The 19,232-nt window shown below is 47.2% G+C and overlaps 1 protein-coding gene across 24 annotated transcripts in view; it reads left to right on the top strand.

The window, feature by feature from the left end:
• Window positions 1-19,232, top strand: part of SCRIB (scribble planar cell polarity protein) — a 668,035-nt gene that overhangs the window by 547,818 nt on the left and 100,985 nt on the right. For 17 of the 24 annotated variants that reach the window (XM_086966382.1, XM_086966383.1, XM_086966358.1 and 14 more), the window contains 2 exons: window positions 840-947; window positions 18,913-18,960. In XM_086966382.1, the coding sequence (XP_086822508.1) occupies window positions 840-947; window positions 18,913-18,960 (156 nt within the window). The remainder of the gene's footprint in view (window positions 1-839; window positions 948-18,912; window positions 18,961-19,232) is intronic. The other 7 variants (XM_086966368.1, XM_086966375.1, XM_086966374.1 and 4 more) reach the window with 1 other exon arrangement.

The raw sequence follows: 19,232 nt of genomic DNA, 5'->3' as shown, positions 1-19,232 counted from the left end.
GGTGCAATGCCTTTACCCTATGACTATCAGTCAAAAGCAACCAACAATTTGCACTTTATAGCAAGGACATAGGGATGGTAGTAGCCTAAGTTAAAAGCTGGTCCACTTAAGGATGAACTCCATCTCTCGCCAAGTTGAGAACTCAACTGTGGCGCTTTGTCTTTGTCTTTGCGGCCAAGACCTGGAATTCCCTCCCCACCCACCTCCGCCTCACACAGAACCACCTCTCCTTCAGAAAACAACTAAAAACTTGGATATTTGATAAGTAAAGCTCCCCCCCTCCCTCAAGCGCCTTGAGACCCTCTGGGTGAGCAGTGTGCTATACAAATTTAGACGTGACTTTGACTTGTCTTCCAAATGGGTAAACCGCCTGCCAGACGCCTTGGTTCATGAGACACCTGTGAAGGAAAACATACTGTGACAACCAGAAATGTTGAAAGGATGCGCAGCCTGGCACACCAGCTCCTGCACTTGAATTCTTAAACCATAGCGCCCATTGATTGCTCCTCCAGGAACTTCTACCTTCTTAAGTGTCACATTATCTACATGACATGACCGCTATAATGTCACTCCTACTGCCCTAAATACACAACATGAGTACTACACAGAGATACTCATGTGCAGACCCGCAGAACAATATTATGTTACTTTTTAATCTCTTGGATATTAACACTGACTGCTCTGTTCTGTCCATGTTTTGGCTCCTCTTGTATTATACTGCTAGTGGGCTTAAGCGATCTCTGGTTCTCTCTTGCTAAACTTTCTTTTTCTTTGTGTTTCCGTTCTTGTGTTTTTCCTCCTCACTCCTTTCCTGCTTTCCCTTCCTTTTTTCTCTACAGCCAGGACCTTCCACCCCTCTTTCTCCTGATGAGTTCCCAGCCAATATCAAGCAGGCGTATAAGACCTTTGCTGCTGTCCCCGTAGCACAGCCTGTGCTGGAGCTGCAGGTACTGTTGCTCCTCTTCCCAAGTCATACTTTTTGTTTATGAAGGCTTACTGACTCTGGTCATGCAATGGTCGATCCTTTGAAGTCAGCACAGATTTCTATTCCTCGCACTTGCACACCTTCAGTGTTTCTCCAAAAATTTCACGTTCCTGTTTTTACTACCTTCACCTTTCTCCTCCATCTGTATCCCTCCAGCAAATGTGTCCAAAGGCACAAACATTTTGTACCAGTGATTTATTTTAAGCTTTGGTCATTTCTAAGTGTAGTTTACTTTAACAAGTGTTGCAAACAAAACAATTGATGGTTGTTAGTACAGAAAAAGGAATGGAGGAAAAAAAATGTTAGGTGCGGAGGCAGGTTTGTAAAGAGGATGACCGAATGGATATCTTTGGAGGCATGTTGCTTTTTTAGAAGGGTTGATCTTATTGCAGAGGATGACATGTAGACAGTTTCCTTCACTCTTGTCTACCATCTCCTCTTGTGAGACAGCTAACTAATTTGTGGTCTGGGGATCCTCAATATTGAGAGTTGTCCCACAGAAAGGTTTTCTTGCAAGAAGTGCTCTCCAGGGCTTATAAATCTGTATTAGTTAAGTCCCAGTTTAGAAGGTAGTAATGTATGTTGTGTGTATATGTGCAGGATTTTGTTCACATAAAGGTAAGTGTGACGCATATTGTAAAAAAGTCTTACTTTTTCTTACATAGGGTATTTCGCTGCCACATGTTAGTTACAGAACACAGCACCAAGAGGTCTGTTTCACTGAAAATTGATTGTTCAATACACCCACAACTATGTTAGGTTATTAAAGGGCTCAGATAACACTGCCCACTATTTTCCATATCCTCTTTACAGGCATGGAGCCTGTAGAGATACCCAGCCATTTGAAAAGGGTTCAGTAGCAGATCGCCAATCTGAGTAGGGTTATTAGTAGCTTATTTACACAAAACAATTGTAGAGTTTTAATTAATTACAGATTTGCTTTAGTGAAAGACGATGTCCTCGTTTTGACAGTCCGAAAGAGATTATCGCCATGGATTTAACGCTGAGTCAAAGGAAGGGTGACCATTTTTGAAGTACAAGCTTCCTGTATGACATGGGGATGAACTAACCAACAAGGTCATTTATGCAATACATATGGCACCTGTGCCATCGCTTTTTATCACCATTCTAGGCCCTGCTGAAGTGGTGACATTTACCAACACCTATGCTAAACAAAAATGACAGTAATGCCTGAAATATTGCATAGCAGCATTTTCCGTTGGAGCCGATGTGCCACAAATTTCCTGGCCCATCAGTCTTCCAGTTTTTCAAAGAAAGAGCTGTGGCTCACTCCTTGGTTGTGTTCTCCCATCCCCCCAATTTCACCAGCAGTACCAGAAATGCCAGAGCTACTAAAGAGCCTTTGCCTGTCACCAGAGGCTGCCCTCTTAACATGTCCAAGAAGCTACTTGGCTTTTTTGTTGTTCCAGAGTTGATGGTGGTCAAGCATGTGGCTGTCGCCATCCGGAAGGGCAGCAGCAGTGGTCGTCGTCCTAGTCACCCATTGCCGAATCACTCCAGTTCACCATCCATTGGTGATTTGTGACCAGTAGGGAACAGGATTTGGTTTTGTCTGTCAGCTGGCACACAGGTATCTCACACCAGTGGGTCTTAGATGGTGTTCAGAATAGTTATGCCCTCACCTTTCAGTCTGCTTTCCCTCCTATTCCACCTCAGACTTTGGAGGATCATTCCGACATTCTCTCACAAGAAGTGCATACACTGCTTGCCTTGGTGGTAGGGGGGGGTCGTGAGGGGGGGGGGGGGGGGGGGGGGGGGGGGGAAAGGAAGAGTCTTTCCAATGCAGAGAGAGGCATTTGATGCTAATCTAAGTACTTCCTGGAGCATGAAGCATGATGGGCTACCACTAAATATAGATCCCCTCTTTCAAAATGCAGACTCTGGTCCATGTCCTCTCTGCTCTATTCTTTGTCCTTGGACTTCCAGACCTCATACTTCCATGTCCCGTCCTGCAGTCCCACAGTCCCACAGGTATTTCGTTCACTTCGCTGTGATGCTGGAGTAGTTTGAGCTCACCATCCTGCCCGTCAAGCTCATCACGGCTTCCCCAAGTCTTCATGAAGGTGATCTCAAGGGTTGCAGGTAATCGTTACAGGTCAAGACTTCACGACCTCTATGACAGGTGGGATCACCACAATGAGTTGCTGACTAGCTGCAGACAGTCACGCTGCTGTCTTCGCTAGGGTTCTCCATCAAATTGAAATCCCATCTAAGGCCAGTGCAGGAAAATTCCCTTTATAATGGCAGTTCTGGGCACGTTGCCTTTCAAAGCCTTTCTAATCCCACAGTTATCCTGCTGGTGATTCATTAATTGGCAAATGCAAGCTCTTCAGTGGAACCTTCACCTTCAGTTGGCTCTGGTCTAGGAGAAAAAAAAATCAGTATTTTGGACAAGGTGGCCATGGACCTTCATTGGTGGATAAAAGATTGCCATTCTCACTTCAGTCAGACCATTCTCATGCCTGACACTTAACTTACAATTTTGATAGACACATCGTCTCTGGAATGGGGAGGCCCAGTGGACGAGGTGGACATCAGATACCTCGGTTCTCCAGTGGATCAGAAGCACATCAGTCTTCTGGAGCTGTGTGGCAGACAACAAGATAGCCATATGGTACTTGCAAGAGGGCCTTATAGTGTACCATGTTCTGTTGCAGGGGGTGCTGAAACTGTGGTGCTGACTGGACCGTCGCAAGATTTCCCTATCAACCACCTGTCAGGCTCCCAGAACACCAGGGCGAATGACCTCAATCAGGCCAGGACTGTTTTCTGTTCCCAGAAGAAGTTCAGGTCTTCACCCATTGTAGTGTGTCCAGGGTATCTTTTTGCTACCGCCAAGAACGCACAGTGCTGCACTTTTGTGACAAGATGTTTATAGCTCTGTCTGTGGCATCATTTCTGCCGCTGCTTGCCTGAGCCCTCAGGAATGTTAGGAGAGACCAGGTTTTGCTCATCTTGATAGCTCCACCCTGGGCTCAGAGAATGTGATACTCCAATCTGCTAAGACCGAGCCTTTGCTACTTCAGAAGGACCTTCTCCTTCAACTGTCGGGCAGGGTTCTGCACCTCCATCTGTGGAAATTGAACAGAACCACCTGAATGGCTTTGCCCTGTGGAAGTGCAGGCTTTGACTTTGGCTGTTCGCAGCCCATCCACAAGATACAAATGTTTTGGTTGCTGCAAAGTTTGTAGCCTGGTACGAGGCCTGTTGGGTCGATCCTCTTCAGACAAAGCTTTTTGATATACTTACATTTGTTTAGTCTTTGGTGCAGCAAAGCAATGCTGTTGACACCCTTAAGGGTTACTGTTTGGTCATTTCCGCCTATCTGCATTTGCTTGATCAGTCCTCTTTGGTTATATCACCTGTTATGATGTGTTTGGGTCTAATTATGTTTTCCCTACACGTTTTTAATATGTTCAGTGGGACCTTAATCTGGTCCTTTCTGATATGCATGCTCGTGCACTTTGAGCCCATGCACAGTTGTTCTTTTAGGTTTCTGACCCTTTAGACTGTTTTTCTAATTGCTGTCACCTATGTGCATTACATCAATGAGCTACAGGTGCTTTCAGTGCAGCCTCCTTATACCAACTTATTCCCTGACAAGTTGGTATTTCGTACTTTGGCATCTTTTCTTACACAAATGTGTTGCCCTTCCATGTGGTTACAATTCTGTATTAATCACAGTCACAATTATACAAAATCAAAACAAAGTAGGTGCTCCAAATGACAGCACAGTGAAAAGTGCGAGTATGTGATACAATGATATACTACATTGACGATATTAACAAAATATATAAAAAAAAGTTCCTGCCCATATGACAAAGATTTTTAAGAACCCAATGATATAGACATTTGTTTTTGTGTAGTCCAACGTTCAGCGATATGGGTGAAACCTAATAAGTAAACGTTTCGACCCCTTACGATAAATAATGTAGGATTTTCATCAGGACAGCAAAGGGTGGTAGCAACCTACAAGAAATAACATAGGTACTGTCAGTGTTTACATTCCTACTGCAGCTTGGCAGGATGAACGTACCAAAGACTTAATCTCACTTGACCAGTGTTAATCTGGTATATTTCTATTCATTTTCCATGTAACCTGGACGCACAAATCTGTAAAAGAATAAATCAACTGGCCAATTTGGCCTAACAGAAATATTTGTATCAAAGTGAGGAAAATAATTCAGAAATGTGATAAAGTGCAAGCATCGTGAAGCACGAAATTGATCCATGCAAATCTCATCTGATTCAGTGTGAAACATCAGACACGAAATGTGAGCCAGCAACCACTGTCTGGTGCCGTCACCCATGCAATATTTAAAAAAGAAGCATTCCAAATTGCAGCTTGTCCGTGACCGCGAAACCACTCCACAGATGTGTGAAAAATGTGTTATCACCATCAAAGGGTGAAACAAACATGCCTTCTAGTGAAATGTGTATACAGGGAGTAAGCAATCTTAAGAGCATCAGTGAATAACGGTGAAGGACCGCTAAGAGTGCATATTTGAAAGTAGATGTGGTACCGCCATCTTATGAAAACAGGGGAGAAGCGATCCTGCTTTCAAAAGCATCAGTACATAAGGTTGCATAACCAAGCGTTGATAGTCCAAAGTAAAAAATTGTAAAGACAAAGCAAACCTGATGCAGACTAAATATGAGCATAACAGGCTCACTATCAAGGTAAAATAAAATTAATCACTATCTTGCTTAACATTATCAAATGTAATCAAGTACAGTAAGCCTTATGGCAAATTAAAATCTTTACCTAAAATCGTGCTGGCTCGAGACTCTAAGCAGCTCAGGGCATGCAGGGGAAAGCGAACCCCTGGTTAACAATGGAAAGGGAAACCACGTGGTCGAAACGCCTGCAATCCTTGCGATCTCACTCTGTCCTATGCCCAAGAGTTGATTATGCAACTGATCGTGATGCACCCAGAGTTTCCGGGTCCATTGGTGAAGTCACTATAGATTAAGGCCTTTAGAGAATCCACGTTGTGAATTTTCAGTACCCTTCGACTCCCTGTTGTGTGCATTCAGGCCCCAAAGGTCTATGCAGGCCTCCAGTCTAGATAGCACAGTGTGGGTCCTCCTTCAGCACTGTCTGTGTCTCAAGAGCCTACCTTGGGTTCTGCTCCGATGTTGGAGCCGACTTCCAATCCAAAAAATCCACACCGGTCCCTGCCACGTTGATGCCGAGACCACTGGTGCCAGAATACATCTTCATTCCCATAGCTTTCTCTGACTCCAAGTTTAGTCCATCTCTGCTCTAGCTGAGGTTGTCTCCCTATGCTATACTAATGTGCCCGGCCCCAGTTCAATCTGAATGTTTGCCTTGGAGCTGCCCCCACCAACTTTTTGGCTCAGACCTTGAACAGAGTCTACCTGGCATTGGGAATGATAACGGGGATTAGGGGAAATATTTTCACCAACTATATACTGACAGTATATATCTGGATTTACAGGAAGCCAGTGGTTTTTTTACCCCCCACCCCACAGACGCCGAGTTGTTGTGTTATCACCTGGAACCGCTAACAGAAGAAAGAGATGTCTTTGCTGTGGTAATGAGATGTAAGGTGGAGGTCTTGGACATAAACTGCCAAATATGGAAGTCAAACCCAATGTACTATCAAAGTTTTGCAACGGGACAAACCTCTTTGAAACCATTACTTCCATTTGATGAAGCCCTGGTCTAAATCCTGTTCCTGATCGCCAGCTCCAGGCAGGTTGCCAGACACCACAGGCTAGCTCTAAGCGACCATGATTGAAACCGCACCAAACAAAGTTTGGGATTTCATGCTCTCACCAGTAGGGTGAATCCCAATTCTTTCCCCACGACAAGCCCTCACAAGTCTACATGTCGTGAAGCAAATGGTTTCCTAAGCTAGTGTCACCCCTCTGTCAGTGTGTGCCAGGTTGCTTGCTGGGGAGATATGCCTATGCTTTAACTGACCTGGTTGGCAAAATCTTGCTGGCAGCTCCACAGGAATTTTGGGCCAACCTGGCTCAAACTATCCAGGATGGTCCGGTTGCTGCAAAGTACTTCATGTGGTGTAGGCTGGACCTCACCAACTGCTTGAGCAGACCAGTTGTCACTAACATTTTGCTTCTGCTGCTTGCTTGGGTGCTTTCCACAGGCTTCTTAGAGGGTTTGTAACCTCTTAAATGTACATGCCATGCATTGGGTCTCGCCTGTTTGGTGACAAGGCCAATGCAACAGGTGCTATATTGTGTTCAGAAATGTGGAGAACCCTGATTAGATCCCAGTCCTCACTGTCAGTCACACGCCCCATCTCAAAACATTTGCTCACTGAACGGTTTCCAAGAAGGCGCTCTCTCGAAGAAATATTTGGGATAGAGTGGAGCATGTGACACTTGGATTCTTTTCCACCTCTGCATCTCCAAGCCACGTTCTCAAGAGGACAAAGAAAGACTGGCCCCCAGTCAAGCATCTGTCCTCAGAACAGGCTACTTCTTCAGGAAGACCTCCTGTCAAAGCTGCTGGGCTGGTTTCCTGCACCCGAATGTGCACAATCTGCACCTACTGAAGATTGATCGGCGGCAATTCAGCAGTTAAATGCATGAAGCCTCTGTAGGGTTTGAGGGCCCATTCCACCAGGGCCAAGGCTGCTACCACTGCTCAGGCACGCAGAGTGCCTGCACTAGGTATCTATAAGGCTGCAACGTGGGAATCTGTACAAACCTTCACAAAGCACTACTCCCTTGACAGCCGGGTTAGACGGGCCTCACCTGTATAGTTCTGTAGGACTTTTTGTTCTGAGACATTCCACAGGGGTGGGGTTTGCTTTTGTATCTATTCCAAAGGTATGGAGTCTGCAAATAGAAGTATGAATCAGAGGATCAAGCTACTTGCCTTCAATAATGCTCTTTCTGGTGGATACCGCTATCTAATTGCAGCGTCCTCACTGCACTCTCTCCTCACCGGTCTGTGAAAAAGCTGCCTTTCCGCTCTAAAAAGGTTCCAATTTTGGGATCTGCAAACTGGTATAGCTGATTATGTTGGGCTTCATGTCTGTGGGTGTGGACTGAGTTAAGAAAGAAACTAATATCCGCATGTAGCTGTGGTTCTTCTATTTAGCTCTGTCATCACTTCTTGACAGGAATGAAGTTGGTGCGGAGCCGCACATCACCACCTACTGGAGCAATGCAGTTTAAATCTTCCTCATCCAGTCTCGTACCTGAGATATTCTGATGGTGAGGAATCTGCAGATAGACTATCCACATGATTGCAAATTACTGGTCCCTGTTGTTCCACGTACTAAATGATCTTGTGGGCATGGCACGTCAGCCAGTGTCACTTATGGTGCTCCTGGGCTATGTTAAAGGGATGCCTAAGCACAATAGAAAGTTTGTTGGCCTGGCCCTGTTGCTGGGGAAAAGATGTGTTTGTATCGTGGGGAAGAGGACAGCCACCTACCGTTGATATTTGCCTCACAGATCTGGCATCATGTAACGATATCTCAAACATATTGTACATTGCTGCCCAGGGGATTGCGCCCCAGGGATAAATGGGACCACTGAGAGCCTCAGTTGGTGGCAGGAAGATGTACGATGAACAAGAGATATATAAAACTTTATAAATAAATACAAATCTACCTGGGAAGCATGGGGTCTCTGCAGTAATAAGAGTTGCTCACTGGAAAGAGGAACAGACAGCGATGTGTGATGTGGATGCGTTTGAATGATGCAGTGGTCACGTTGTTTTAATGGCAAACTGTACATCTTGTTTAGTTTCTGTCTTTTGGATGTATACTGCATATATGATCTCCACCAGAAAAAGTGTTCCGAATGTAAGTAACCTGGTCATCCGATACTACTGTACTGACTTTGTGGTCACATGGAGGACCATTTTGCCTGTTCAGTCTCTCAAGACTTCCTGGTGTCAAGTTCCCTCCTCAGACCCACCATCCTTAAGAGGGTGAGTGGAAGTTTAGTATCTTTGAAAAAGTAATAAATCTGCAGTTGGAAAAATCCATCATGCTCGTTCTGTGGGTGGGGTAGAAAGCTGTGAGTCGATATCCTCTTCTGGCGAGTCAGTGTCCATTTCTTGCCAATCCCCTTCTGCTGTTTTGGAGTCTTGGAACAAAGCTCGTATTGCTTCCAGTAGAATTCGTGATCTTCATTAGGTTTGGGTTTTGGCCGTGGCTCCATCTTGCTTCTGAAATCCGAGATCTTACTGGGATTCAAAATATTTGTGGGGTTCGGGGGAGAGGGGGGGGGGGTTTCATTCATGGCCATTTTGCCCCAGGCCTAATCACCTTTTGGCATTGTGCTGGTTTCTGAGAAGTTGCCACCTACAGTGCCCTTATGTGTAGAACCACAAGGTTTCATTGCTTTACTTCCCCCCTCACCTACTGAGGCCTTCAGCGTCAAGGGTGCTTTTGAGGACTTGAAGTCTGAGGGTTTCTGTTTGGTCCTGCAACAGGTTAATGGCGGTACATTTGTGCGCTTCTTTTGTTCCGCCTTCACTCTGCCTTTTCTTCAAAGACGACTCCTTCTCAAACTTGATGAATCTCTACCCTGCTTTGGATCCTTGCGTTTGCGCCACCTCTGTTGTTTCGGTGTGTTTTATAATCTTTGGACTGATTGTGGTTCCTGAGGTGGGACCGCTTTTGTGACTACACCATGACATAATGCATCCACGTCTGCATCTCCTTGAGGGTAGTGGTTAGTTTTTGAAAAGGACCCCATTTTGGTGGTTACCCCCAGTTTTTAATTTTTGGGGGAATTCATCTACTAGTAAGCTTGAACGCTAACACTGGGACAGTTCCATACAGTTCCCCCACTGTATGTGCTCTGTGTAGGAGAGTAGGGTCTGCTATCCTATGGTCACCCCAAATTTTTGCTTTTTGCTTCACTGGTTTCTGACTTAATGTGGCTGTAGGCCTGCTAATCAGACCCACATCCTGCTGTTCTCTCTCTAAATTACTGCCAATGCACTCTAGGTGCATTACGAATTGGAACTGGTTCACCTTATGAGCCCCTGTATTAGTGCACCCTAGGTGCCCAGGGCATAGGTGTATCCAAGGCCTACCAGGGGCTGCAGCATGTATTATGCCACCCCTGGCATGGCCTCCATATTTGACACAACTGGCTGATCACTCAGCTGGGGTAAGTTGGTGTAATCACCTCTTACTTAGGTACAGTATGTCTGTGCCTAACCCTAAACTGGACACATATGTTCCTATCAGCCACTCCTATGGAAGGCCTCATCAATCCTGGAGGCAGAGTGCTTGGAAATATGTGAGATGGTGCTCTAGCATGAGCTGAGCCTGTCTGCAGCTGTCGGGAACCACTCCCTAAGCTGTTCCGGGATATTGCCATACCATATACTCTTAAGTGCATTATAATCCTCGCGGTTATTTGCTATCTTTGGTTTGGCTTTATCAAAACATGTCGAGTAAGGTGTCATACGAATTGGAATACTATCCCCTCGCCAATTCTGGCGACGGGGATAGCATTCCACCCTTCTAGAGGGACACGACATGTGTGTAGCCTTAACCCCGGTTAAAGTTAAACAGAGCCTCAGCATCACAAAATGGATGCTGCCACCACAGACACGAGTCTGGCCTCCTGCTGCTGACCGAAACTCGGCAGATGGTGGCCTGGACAAAGGGTTTCCTGCCTTGGGAGGTGCGAGCACCACCCCAGACAGGGTTTTGTGTATTGGGTAGGACAGGGCTGAATAGAATCAGACATGCCCGGGGCACACAAGGTGTCCCCGTGCATAGGCCATTCCAAACCGGTCCTGGGACTTTCCAGACCCAGGCTTGGCGCGGAACTGGACAAAGGAAAGGGGGTGTAACCGCCCCCCTTCCTGGTTCCTCCCAGAGGAGGGACCTAGTAGGTGATCCACCCCTCAGATTGGGAATAAGAGTGGGAGCAGTGCCATTGCACAGCAGATCATCCTGAATCAACTTTACACAAAGAAGAAGACTGGACTTCGACATTCTGCTGCACAGAAGACTGAAGAGAATCTCCCTTGTGGCCTAGGAGTGGCCACCCTGTGAACACAGGTACCAACCAGCAACTCGACGTCTGCTTTGCCGCCGCCTCCCGCCGGAGCCCGAGCCCAGAGCCCGACAAGAACCAGACTCCCAGACCTCTCAGAGCCCGATCCACAGTCCCTGCAAAGAAGGGACCCGTGGAGGCACCGAGTGACGTGGGACCGGACCTCTTGGAAGACACTCGAAAAGCTGACTGCGCAGCTTCTGAGACATCCTCGACGTTGTGCTTTGGGGACTGAGAACCCCCACCACCGAGCAGCCCTTGCACCGAAGAGCAGCCCTCCAGCATCTCCACGATCTGCGTGGGGCCCTTTTGCATTGTGCCACTCGACGCGCCATCCTGGCCACTAGCCACGTGGTCAGCGGCCATCTTGGCGACGAAACAGACGATTTACACAGCAGGTCTGGTTGCTCCAGACCTACCCAAGCTCCTGTAAAAAGGAGCACCCGCTCTGACCTTGCTGGTCCGAGTGTTAAGCATCTTTCCACTTCTGCGTGGCTTGCATTTGCCAAGGCCTGTTTGCTCCGATCAGGTCGCCGACACCGCCAACAGCGAGAAGCCTACGTGGGACAGCTCGTGACCGACTCCTGGACGTCCTCGACCCCGGGTATCCACGTGGCTGCAGAAAGAAGCAACCCGACAACGCCTGTTTGCACCCGACATCGCCTGGTTCCAATCTGGTTCCACGGTAGTCACTGGCTAGTGACTTTGAACACTGTCCCCTCTGCTTTCAGGTCTTCACATCTTCAGATCCACCCTTGGATCCACCGGAACTCTTCACATCGAGCCGCCTGCAGCATCTCCAGCTCCAAGCACCATCTACCGGCGTGACGAAACCCGACACTACTTCGACCCTGTGCACCTGCTTCCTGTGGGTGAGGTAACTCAGCTCCGCCAGTGCTCCTGCATTGGTACACATCTCAAGGGCCTGTGTCTTAAGTTTTAACTCCGTAGGTCACTCGGAAGGTTCCTAACTTTCTAACTTTGTACTTTTTACGCACCATAGACTACATTGGAAAGTGCGTGCACTTTGAACACTGCACCCGAGTCCCGTGGGCCTTTCCCGACTTAGTCATTGCCAGTCTCGAATAGCTCCAGCGATTCCCAAGGCCCTAGGCCTCTTCACTTTCCTATTGGTATCTCTTATACCACTTTCTTAGTATATGGTTTAGGTGGCCCCTAGGGCTCATCCATATTGTGCAACTTTTGTGTATTTTAAACTGTCTTGTGATTTAACGCTTGTGCTTCTGTGCTCATAAAGAGTCCAGAGGATTTTATAGTTAATAAATCAATATATATTTTCAATATATATCTGTGTGGTGTCCCTTTCATTTGGTATTCAAGGGGGTTGTGTATGGTATAACAGCTGGCTTCACATGCCTTTCAGAGTTTAGCCTAAGACTGCTTTGTCCACGTTACCACTAGGATAACTGGTCTACAAGGTTGAATTACAACCATCATCATAAGGGTTGCTTGGCATGGTACAAAGTGATCACTAAGAATTAGTGAGCATTATATACCAGGCCAACTTCTCACACTCTGACCCATAAAACATGCTGATATTAGCGTAAAACCTAATTGGCACGTTTAACATTCCCATAAGGTCTTCGTATATGGTCTTCATAAACACCTATATCATGAAAAGTTAAATACCACTTGTGGACTGCAGCATCTCTTGCGGTATCCATTACACTGGCAGTGAAAACATGTCAGGCTTATACTATGTAGCCTGACACCGGCAGCTTGAATTCTGCTGCACAGACCTGACCAAAGCTCCCTTTCGCAGGTAGGAAAACCAGATTTAAAATAAACGAGTCAACCGTAAGCGCACCTTGCTGCTCACAAAGGAGGGTGCATAATATTTAAGAGTGAAACATGTGTGACATTTGAAATGGTAGGTTTCCCTGGTGACTAGGCGCAAAATGACATTGTCACTGGTCTGGCAGTATCTGGTACATAGATAAAGTCAAAATATAGATTATACAATTTAATTTATAACTTTTGCGCTTTGCCAGCTACAAAATCCCCTTAACACTTACTTTTATATTTAATAAAAATCCAATCTATTGGTAAAGTGGACATTGTATTAAAGGATGGGAAATGTATCTTTTAGAAAGTTACCTTTACTGTGCGTGAATCTGATGGAGGCTAATTTGAATTACCTCTCCAGCAAATACCCAGGCAGTTCTTAGCCTGAATTAGGTGTAAAAGATGTGAAAACTGGTCACAAAGCAGAGACAATTCCCTTGGAGTGGAGACACGTTTTCTTCCTCTGTCAAGAAGACCAGTTGGGGTGGGTCCAGGAACTTAATTTACTTCGGAGTAGCCTTCACTGTTGCAAGGCAATACATGGAAATACCCCTGCTTTTATCCCCCCTACTCAGACTGGCACCAAACACAGTGAGAGTAAAGCTATCCCCAGAACTTTGTTTGAATGACCACTGAGAAAGGGACTGCTCATTACCCTGGACACACCTTCTGGTGGGCACACATGCTCTGCACAAGGGTATGAGGGTATCCCCATTTTGTATTTTGGTACTAGGGTGATTTCTGGGATTGTATGCAGTAAGACAGACAGGAACAACTGAAAAGGTAGACAGGGCCTAACTTACTCCACTGGTCAGAGAGGGACTAGTAGTGTCTTAAGGTGTCCATCACCCTCCGGCTGATGAACCCAACAAAGCTTGACCCTCACCCAGACTTCCTCCGAACGCTGTCTGGGCCTGTAGAAGAACTTAAGAGGACTGGGCTTGCTGTCTTTTGCTCTGTGAGGAACTGTGAAGGACTGGACCTGCTCCCCTGTGTACCCAGGCAAAGCTAGTGGACTGCGGGGTTCAGGTGGCTGACCTCCTGTGTGGCTATATGGACACAGAAAATACCAATAAACCTTTTCCCTACAATTCTCTGCTGACCAGTGGCAACAAGAACTTAGACTGGTCTTTGCTGGTGACCTCTGCCTGGTACCCTGCGCGTCTCTAGGTGCCCCCCCTTTCCGTTTTGGAACTTTGTTACATTCTAGTAAAAACTTCAAAAGCTCCATAGCCTTTGTCGGACCAACCCGTGGAAGGTATCTAAGCAGCAATTTCACGACGGCAGCTACAATTTCAGATTTGTCCCATTGGGAGTCAAATCTTTCTTCAAATGGGTATGTTCCTGTTTTGGATTAGGACTTGGAAACTTTTTCAAATTTTCTTTTAATTTCAAGACTTTTACCAGGACCAATCCACTTCTTGTGTCCGACCAGGGCTTCATCCCGGGTGGCCTCAAACCATGCTCAGGTTCCGGTCTACAGTTTCCCTAGACTACCATTGGCACTTTGTTCTATTTGGTACTATTTTCACTTAAAGCTTTAATAAAGATCTCCAGTTTCCCTTGATGGATTTTTGTCGTTTTGGTCTTATTTTACTCATAACATTTTTCGCTGTATTTTTAAATTGCCTGTGGAATTTTGTGTTTTGTGACCACTTTTTTTTATTTTCCATACACTGCTTAAATATTTTTCACATTACCTTTGATTTGTCAGACTTACTTCTTTCCTCCACATCCTACAGATTAGATCATGCCCCCTTAAGTCTGTATCTGCCCACAGAGTTTTTGCTACACTCTTATTTTAACAGTTAATCTGCAGAATAAATCAACCATATCCACGTGCAATCAGACACACCCCTTTACCTCCACAAATCCAGAAACTGCCTCACCCCTAGCCATCGAACAACCAGGTCTTGAGTTGCTTCCTGAAGGCGAGGTGGTCCTGGGTCAGGCGGAGGTGGGTGGGGGAGGGAGTTCCAGGTCTTGGCGGCGAGGTAGGAGAAGGACCGTCCCCCTATGGTGGCTCTACCGATGCGGGGGACGGCGGCGAGGCTGGTCGATCGAAGCTGGTGTTTGGGAGCGTAGAAGTTGAGGCGGCTGTTGAGGTATCCTGGGCCTTGTCTGTGTAAGGCTTTGTGTGCGTGGGTGAGGAGACGGAAGGTGATTCTCTTGTTGACCGGGAGCCAGTGCAGATCTCAGGTGTCCGGAGATGTGGCTGCGACGGGGGATGTCCAGGATGAGTCGTGCTGAGGCGTTCTGGATCCGCTGGAGTCTCTGCTGGAGTTTGGCGGTAGTTCCGGCGTAGAGGGTGTTGCCGTAGTCCAGACGGCTGGTGACGAGGGCCTTGGTGACCTTCTTCCTGGTCTCGGTGGGGATCCACCGGAAGATATTACGAAGCATGCGCAGGATGTTGAAGCACGATGAGGAGACGGCATTGACTTGTCTGGTCATGGAGAGGGAGGAGTCCAGGATGAAGCCCAGGTTGCGTGCGTGGTCTGTTGGTTTGGGTGCGCTGCCTAGGGCGGGGGCCACCAGGAGTCGTCCCAAGCGGCGGGTGAGGATCCCAGGATGAGGACTTCCGTCTTATCTGAGTTCAGTTTCAGGCGGCTGTTCTTCATCCATTCGGCTACCTCTTTCATCCCTTCGTGAAGGTTGGCTCTGGCGGTGGCGGGGTCGTTGGTAAGGGAGAGGATCAGCTGGGTGTCGTCGGCGTAGGAGATGATGTTGAGGTTGTGCTGGCGTGCGATGTCTGCGAGGGGGCTCATGTAGATGTTGAAGAGGGTTGGACTGAGCGAGGAGCCTTGAGGGACGCTGCAGATGACTTCGGTGGCTTCTGATCTGAACGGAGGGAGGCGGACTCTCTGTGTCCTTCTGGCGATGAAGGAGATGATCCACTCCAGTGCCTTCTCTTGGACTCCGACGTTGCTGAGGCGTTGTACTAGGGTACGATGGCAGACAGTGTCGAAGGCCGCGGAGAGGTTGAGGAGGATGAGGGCCGCTGTTTCTCCGTTGTCGAGCAGCGCTCGGATGTCATCGGTGACTGCGATAAGGGCGGTCTCAGTGCTGTGGTTGGCCAGAAAGCCAGACTGCGAGGGGTCGAGGGATCCGTTCGTCTCGAGGAAGGCGGCCAGCTGCTTGTTGACGGTCTTCTCGATGACTTTTGCAGGAAACGGGAGCAGCGAGATGGGGCGGTAGTTTTTGAGGTCGGTGGGGTCAGCCGATGGCTTCTTGAGTAGAGCGCTGAGTTCGGCGTGCTTCCAGCTCTCCGGGAAGGTAGCAGTGTCGAAGGAGGTGTTGATGATGTCCCGCAGGTGGGGTGAGATGATAGCGTCGGCCTTGTTGAAGACGTGGTGAGGGCAGGGGTCGGTCGGAGATCCGGAGTGGATGGAGTTCATCGTGCGGACTGTGTCTGCGGTGCTGATCGGAGTCCAGGTGCGGAGGGTGGTGGTGGGGGGCGGTGTTTCGGTCGTGGTGATCGTCGGTTGAGTGCTGAAGCTGTTGTGTATGTCCGCGATCTTGTTGTGGAAGTAGTAGGCGAGGGAGTTGCAGAGGTCTTGCGAAGGGGTGATGTCGTTGTTTCCGGCGTTGGGGTTGGAGAGCTCTTTGACGATGTTGAAGAGTTCCTTGCTGTTGTGGGCGTTGTTATCCAGTCGTTCCTTAAATGCAGTTTTCTTGGTGGCGCGGATGAGTTGGTGGTGTTTTCTGGTGGCGAGCTTGAGGGCAGTCATGTTGTCCGGTGTTGGGTCTCTGCGCCAGGTTCTCTCGAGGGCTCGGCAGTTCTTCTTGGAGCTCTTGATTTCGTCGGTGAACCATGGGGCTTTCTTGCTACCGGGTCTGCTGGGCGGGGTCCTCAGGGGGGCGAGCTCGTCTGCGCAGTCGCTGATCCACTTCGTGAGGTTGGTGGCCGCCTGGCTAGGGTTCGTCGTGCTGGTGGGAAGGTTCATGCTCAGGGAGGACGCGAACTGGTCGGCTGTGATCTTGTTCCAGTTCCTGCGTGCAGCCTGTTGCTGGTGGTGGTGGTGGATCGTGGTCCTTGCGAAGCTGAAGTGGACGCAGCTGTGGTCCATCCAGTGGAGTCCGGTGGCGTGGCTGAAGGCGATGTCCTTGCTGGATGAGAAGACGGGGTCGAGTGTGTGTCCGGCGTAGTGGGTGGGGGTGGTCACCAGTTGCTTGAGTCCTAGGTTGGCGAGCCATCACTTTGTCAGAGCCATCACTTTGTCAGAACCCCAAACCTGTTACTAGTCTGCACTCCAGCAAGTGCTCATGGTATTATAGTCACACTTATTTTGTCTGAATCTCTCACCACAGAATAAGACACGCCCACTGGTCACAAGGATTCCTTCTATGGTATCTGCATCACCTTCAGCATACAATGTTGTTTCTTTTCCTAGCCAGATTTGTCATTTGTTAAATATAAGGTCACTACTTTAAACAGCTAAACTATTGAACTGAATTGGGTTTTGTGAAGGGCAACTGATACTCAAAGGGTGACTGCAGGTAAGGAATAGGCCTGTTGAAAATACAAAGTTTTTAACTTCTTCCTGAAGGGATATGGGCATGTTGTATTTCATATGGTAATGGGTAAGGAATTCCAATGTTTGGCAGCTAAGTAGGAGGAGTGCCCCTCAGTTGAGCCATGCTTCAAACGTGACTGTCCAAGGAAGAGAGAGGAGAATGGAAAGAGCAATAAGGAAGAAATTTGCATCTGAGGTATGAAGGCCCACAGATGTAAAGAACCCAATGAGGTAATCAAATAGCTTTAAAGACATAATGTTACGATTAGGAAGCCAAGGCCTAACTACATTTGACTGCCCCATTTCTCCCTGCCATGTGATCCATATATTTTAGTGTCCCACTTTCCGATTAGTACTTCCTACTAGTCGTGTCCCTGGAAAACCTCAGTGAACATCACAAATCTACCTAAAATCACATACAAGTGGCTAAACTTTCCTTCTAAAATTTGTCAAAGATAATAATGAACACCAAACAAGAAAGCAGGTTGTACAGGGCAAGTTATTTTTTGTAAAGACCACGTATTGGAGTGTGGCCACCTCACCTTCCTCAATTGTCCAACTCCTATTAAAGCGCACAACTCATTGGACTCTTTTCAGAAGACCACCCAAACAGTGTAGAGTCTCCATCATGTCACTGGTTATTTCTTATTTACACAGAATATCCAGCCCCTTCCATATCTCCCTTCCCACTCACTATGCTGTACCTTGGCCAGTCAGGTGGTGATGCCATGTTTTATGCATAACTGCAATGCCCTTCTCATACTTTGCTTCCAAACATTGGAATTCTTTACCCATAACCACCAGGAAGAAGTTACAAATGTATTTCCTACAAGACAATTACTTCCCTGCAGTTGTTACTGTCCCTCAGCACCAGAATGCCCTTTGAGTACCATTTGCACTTTACAAGCCCATTTCGGTATTTTAGCTGTTTGAAGGCAATGAACTTTCTTCTACTTAGCAGATGAAAAGTCTGACTAGGGAAACGAGCAACGTCTTATGCTGGAGGTAATGCAGATACCTTAGAAGGAATAGGATTGTGAGCAATGGTTGTACCTTAAGCTGTGGTGAGCAATTCAGACAAAATAAGGCTGTACCTGATACCTTGGGTATTTGCCGGAGTGGAGAATATTAACAGGTTATGTATTCTATTGAAGGGATAGTTTGATGATTTGGATTTGTGGAGGTAAAGGGAAGTGTCTGATTCCTTATGAAGGGAGTGGATGGGGTTCATTTATTCTGCAGATTAATGATCAGAGTAAGGATGTAGCAAATTCTTAGCTGTAATTTAGACTTAAGTGGGCACTTTCTAATCTGTGGAATGCAGAGAACAGAAGTCAGACGATTCTCTTGAGGGGTATGGTAAAGGTAAGTGATGTAGGAAAATGTGTACACTTCTAATGTGATGGTTGCCAAGGAAGGGTCTGTATTCCATGGAATGAGGCATACATGCTTGGGGAGTAATAAATGATTCAGATATTTCAGTGAGATGTATGATGGTGAAGTATAACATGAGAATCAGCTGGTTACTCAACCGGGTGGTCTGTTCTTTCCATGCAGGATGTGTACATCCCAAGAACTCCAGAGCGACCAAATCCTCCATCCGAGGTAAGTGTGCACCTGCTTAAATATATCTATTCACACTCTTGTCTTCCCCCTCCCTCTGCAAGCATTCCCCTTTTGTTAAAACCAGAAGCTGAGTAACAAGTACACACCTGATGGAGGCCTAGGAATGCCTAGCTGGGGCTGGGTAAACATGTCTTGCATAAAATGGATAAGATAGCTAAAACATCCGTACGCTTCTTCTAAAGCACTTGGCAAATCTAGATTGGACGTTTGAGCGCTCACAGTATTTGAGCGGAGAGATGAAAACCGATCTT

This window comes from Lissotriton vulgaris, chromosome 4_1 (assembly GCF_964263255.1).
Source record: "Lissotriton vulgaris chromosome 4_1, aLisVul1.2, whole genome shotgun sequence".
Lineage (NCBI taxonomy): Eukaryota > Metazoa > Chordata > Amphibia > Caudata > Salamandridae > Lissotriton > Lissotriton vulgaris.
This window is presented reverse-complemented; position numbering and strand designations above follow the sequence as displayed.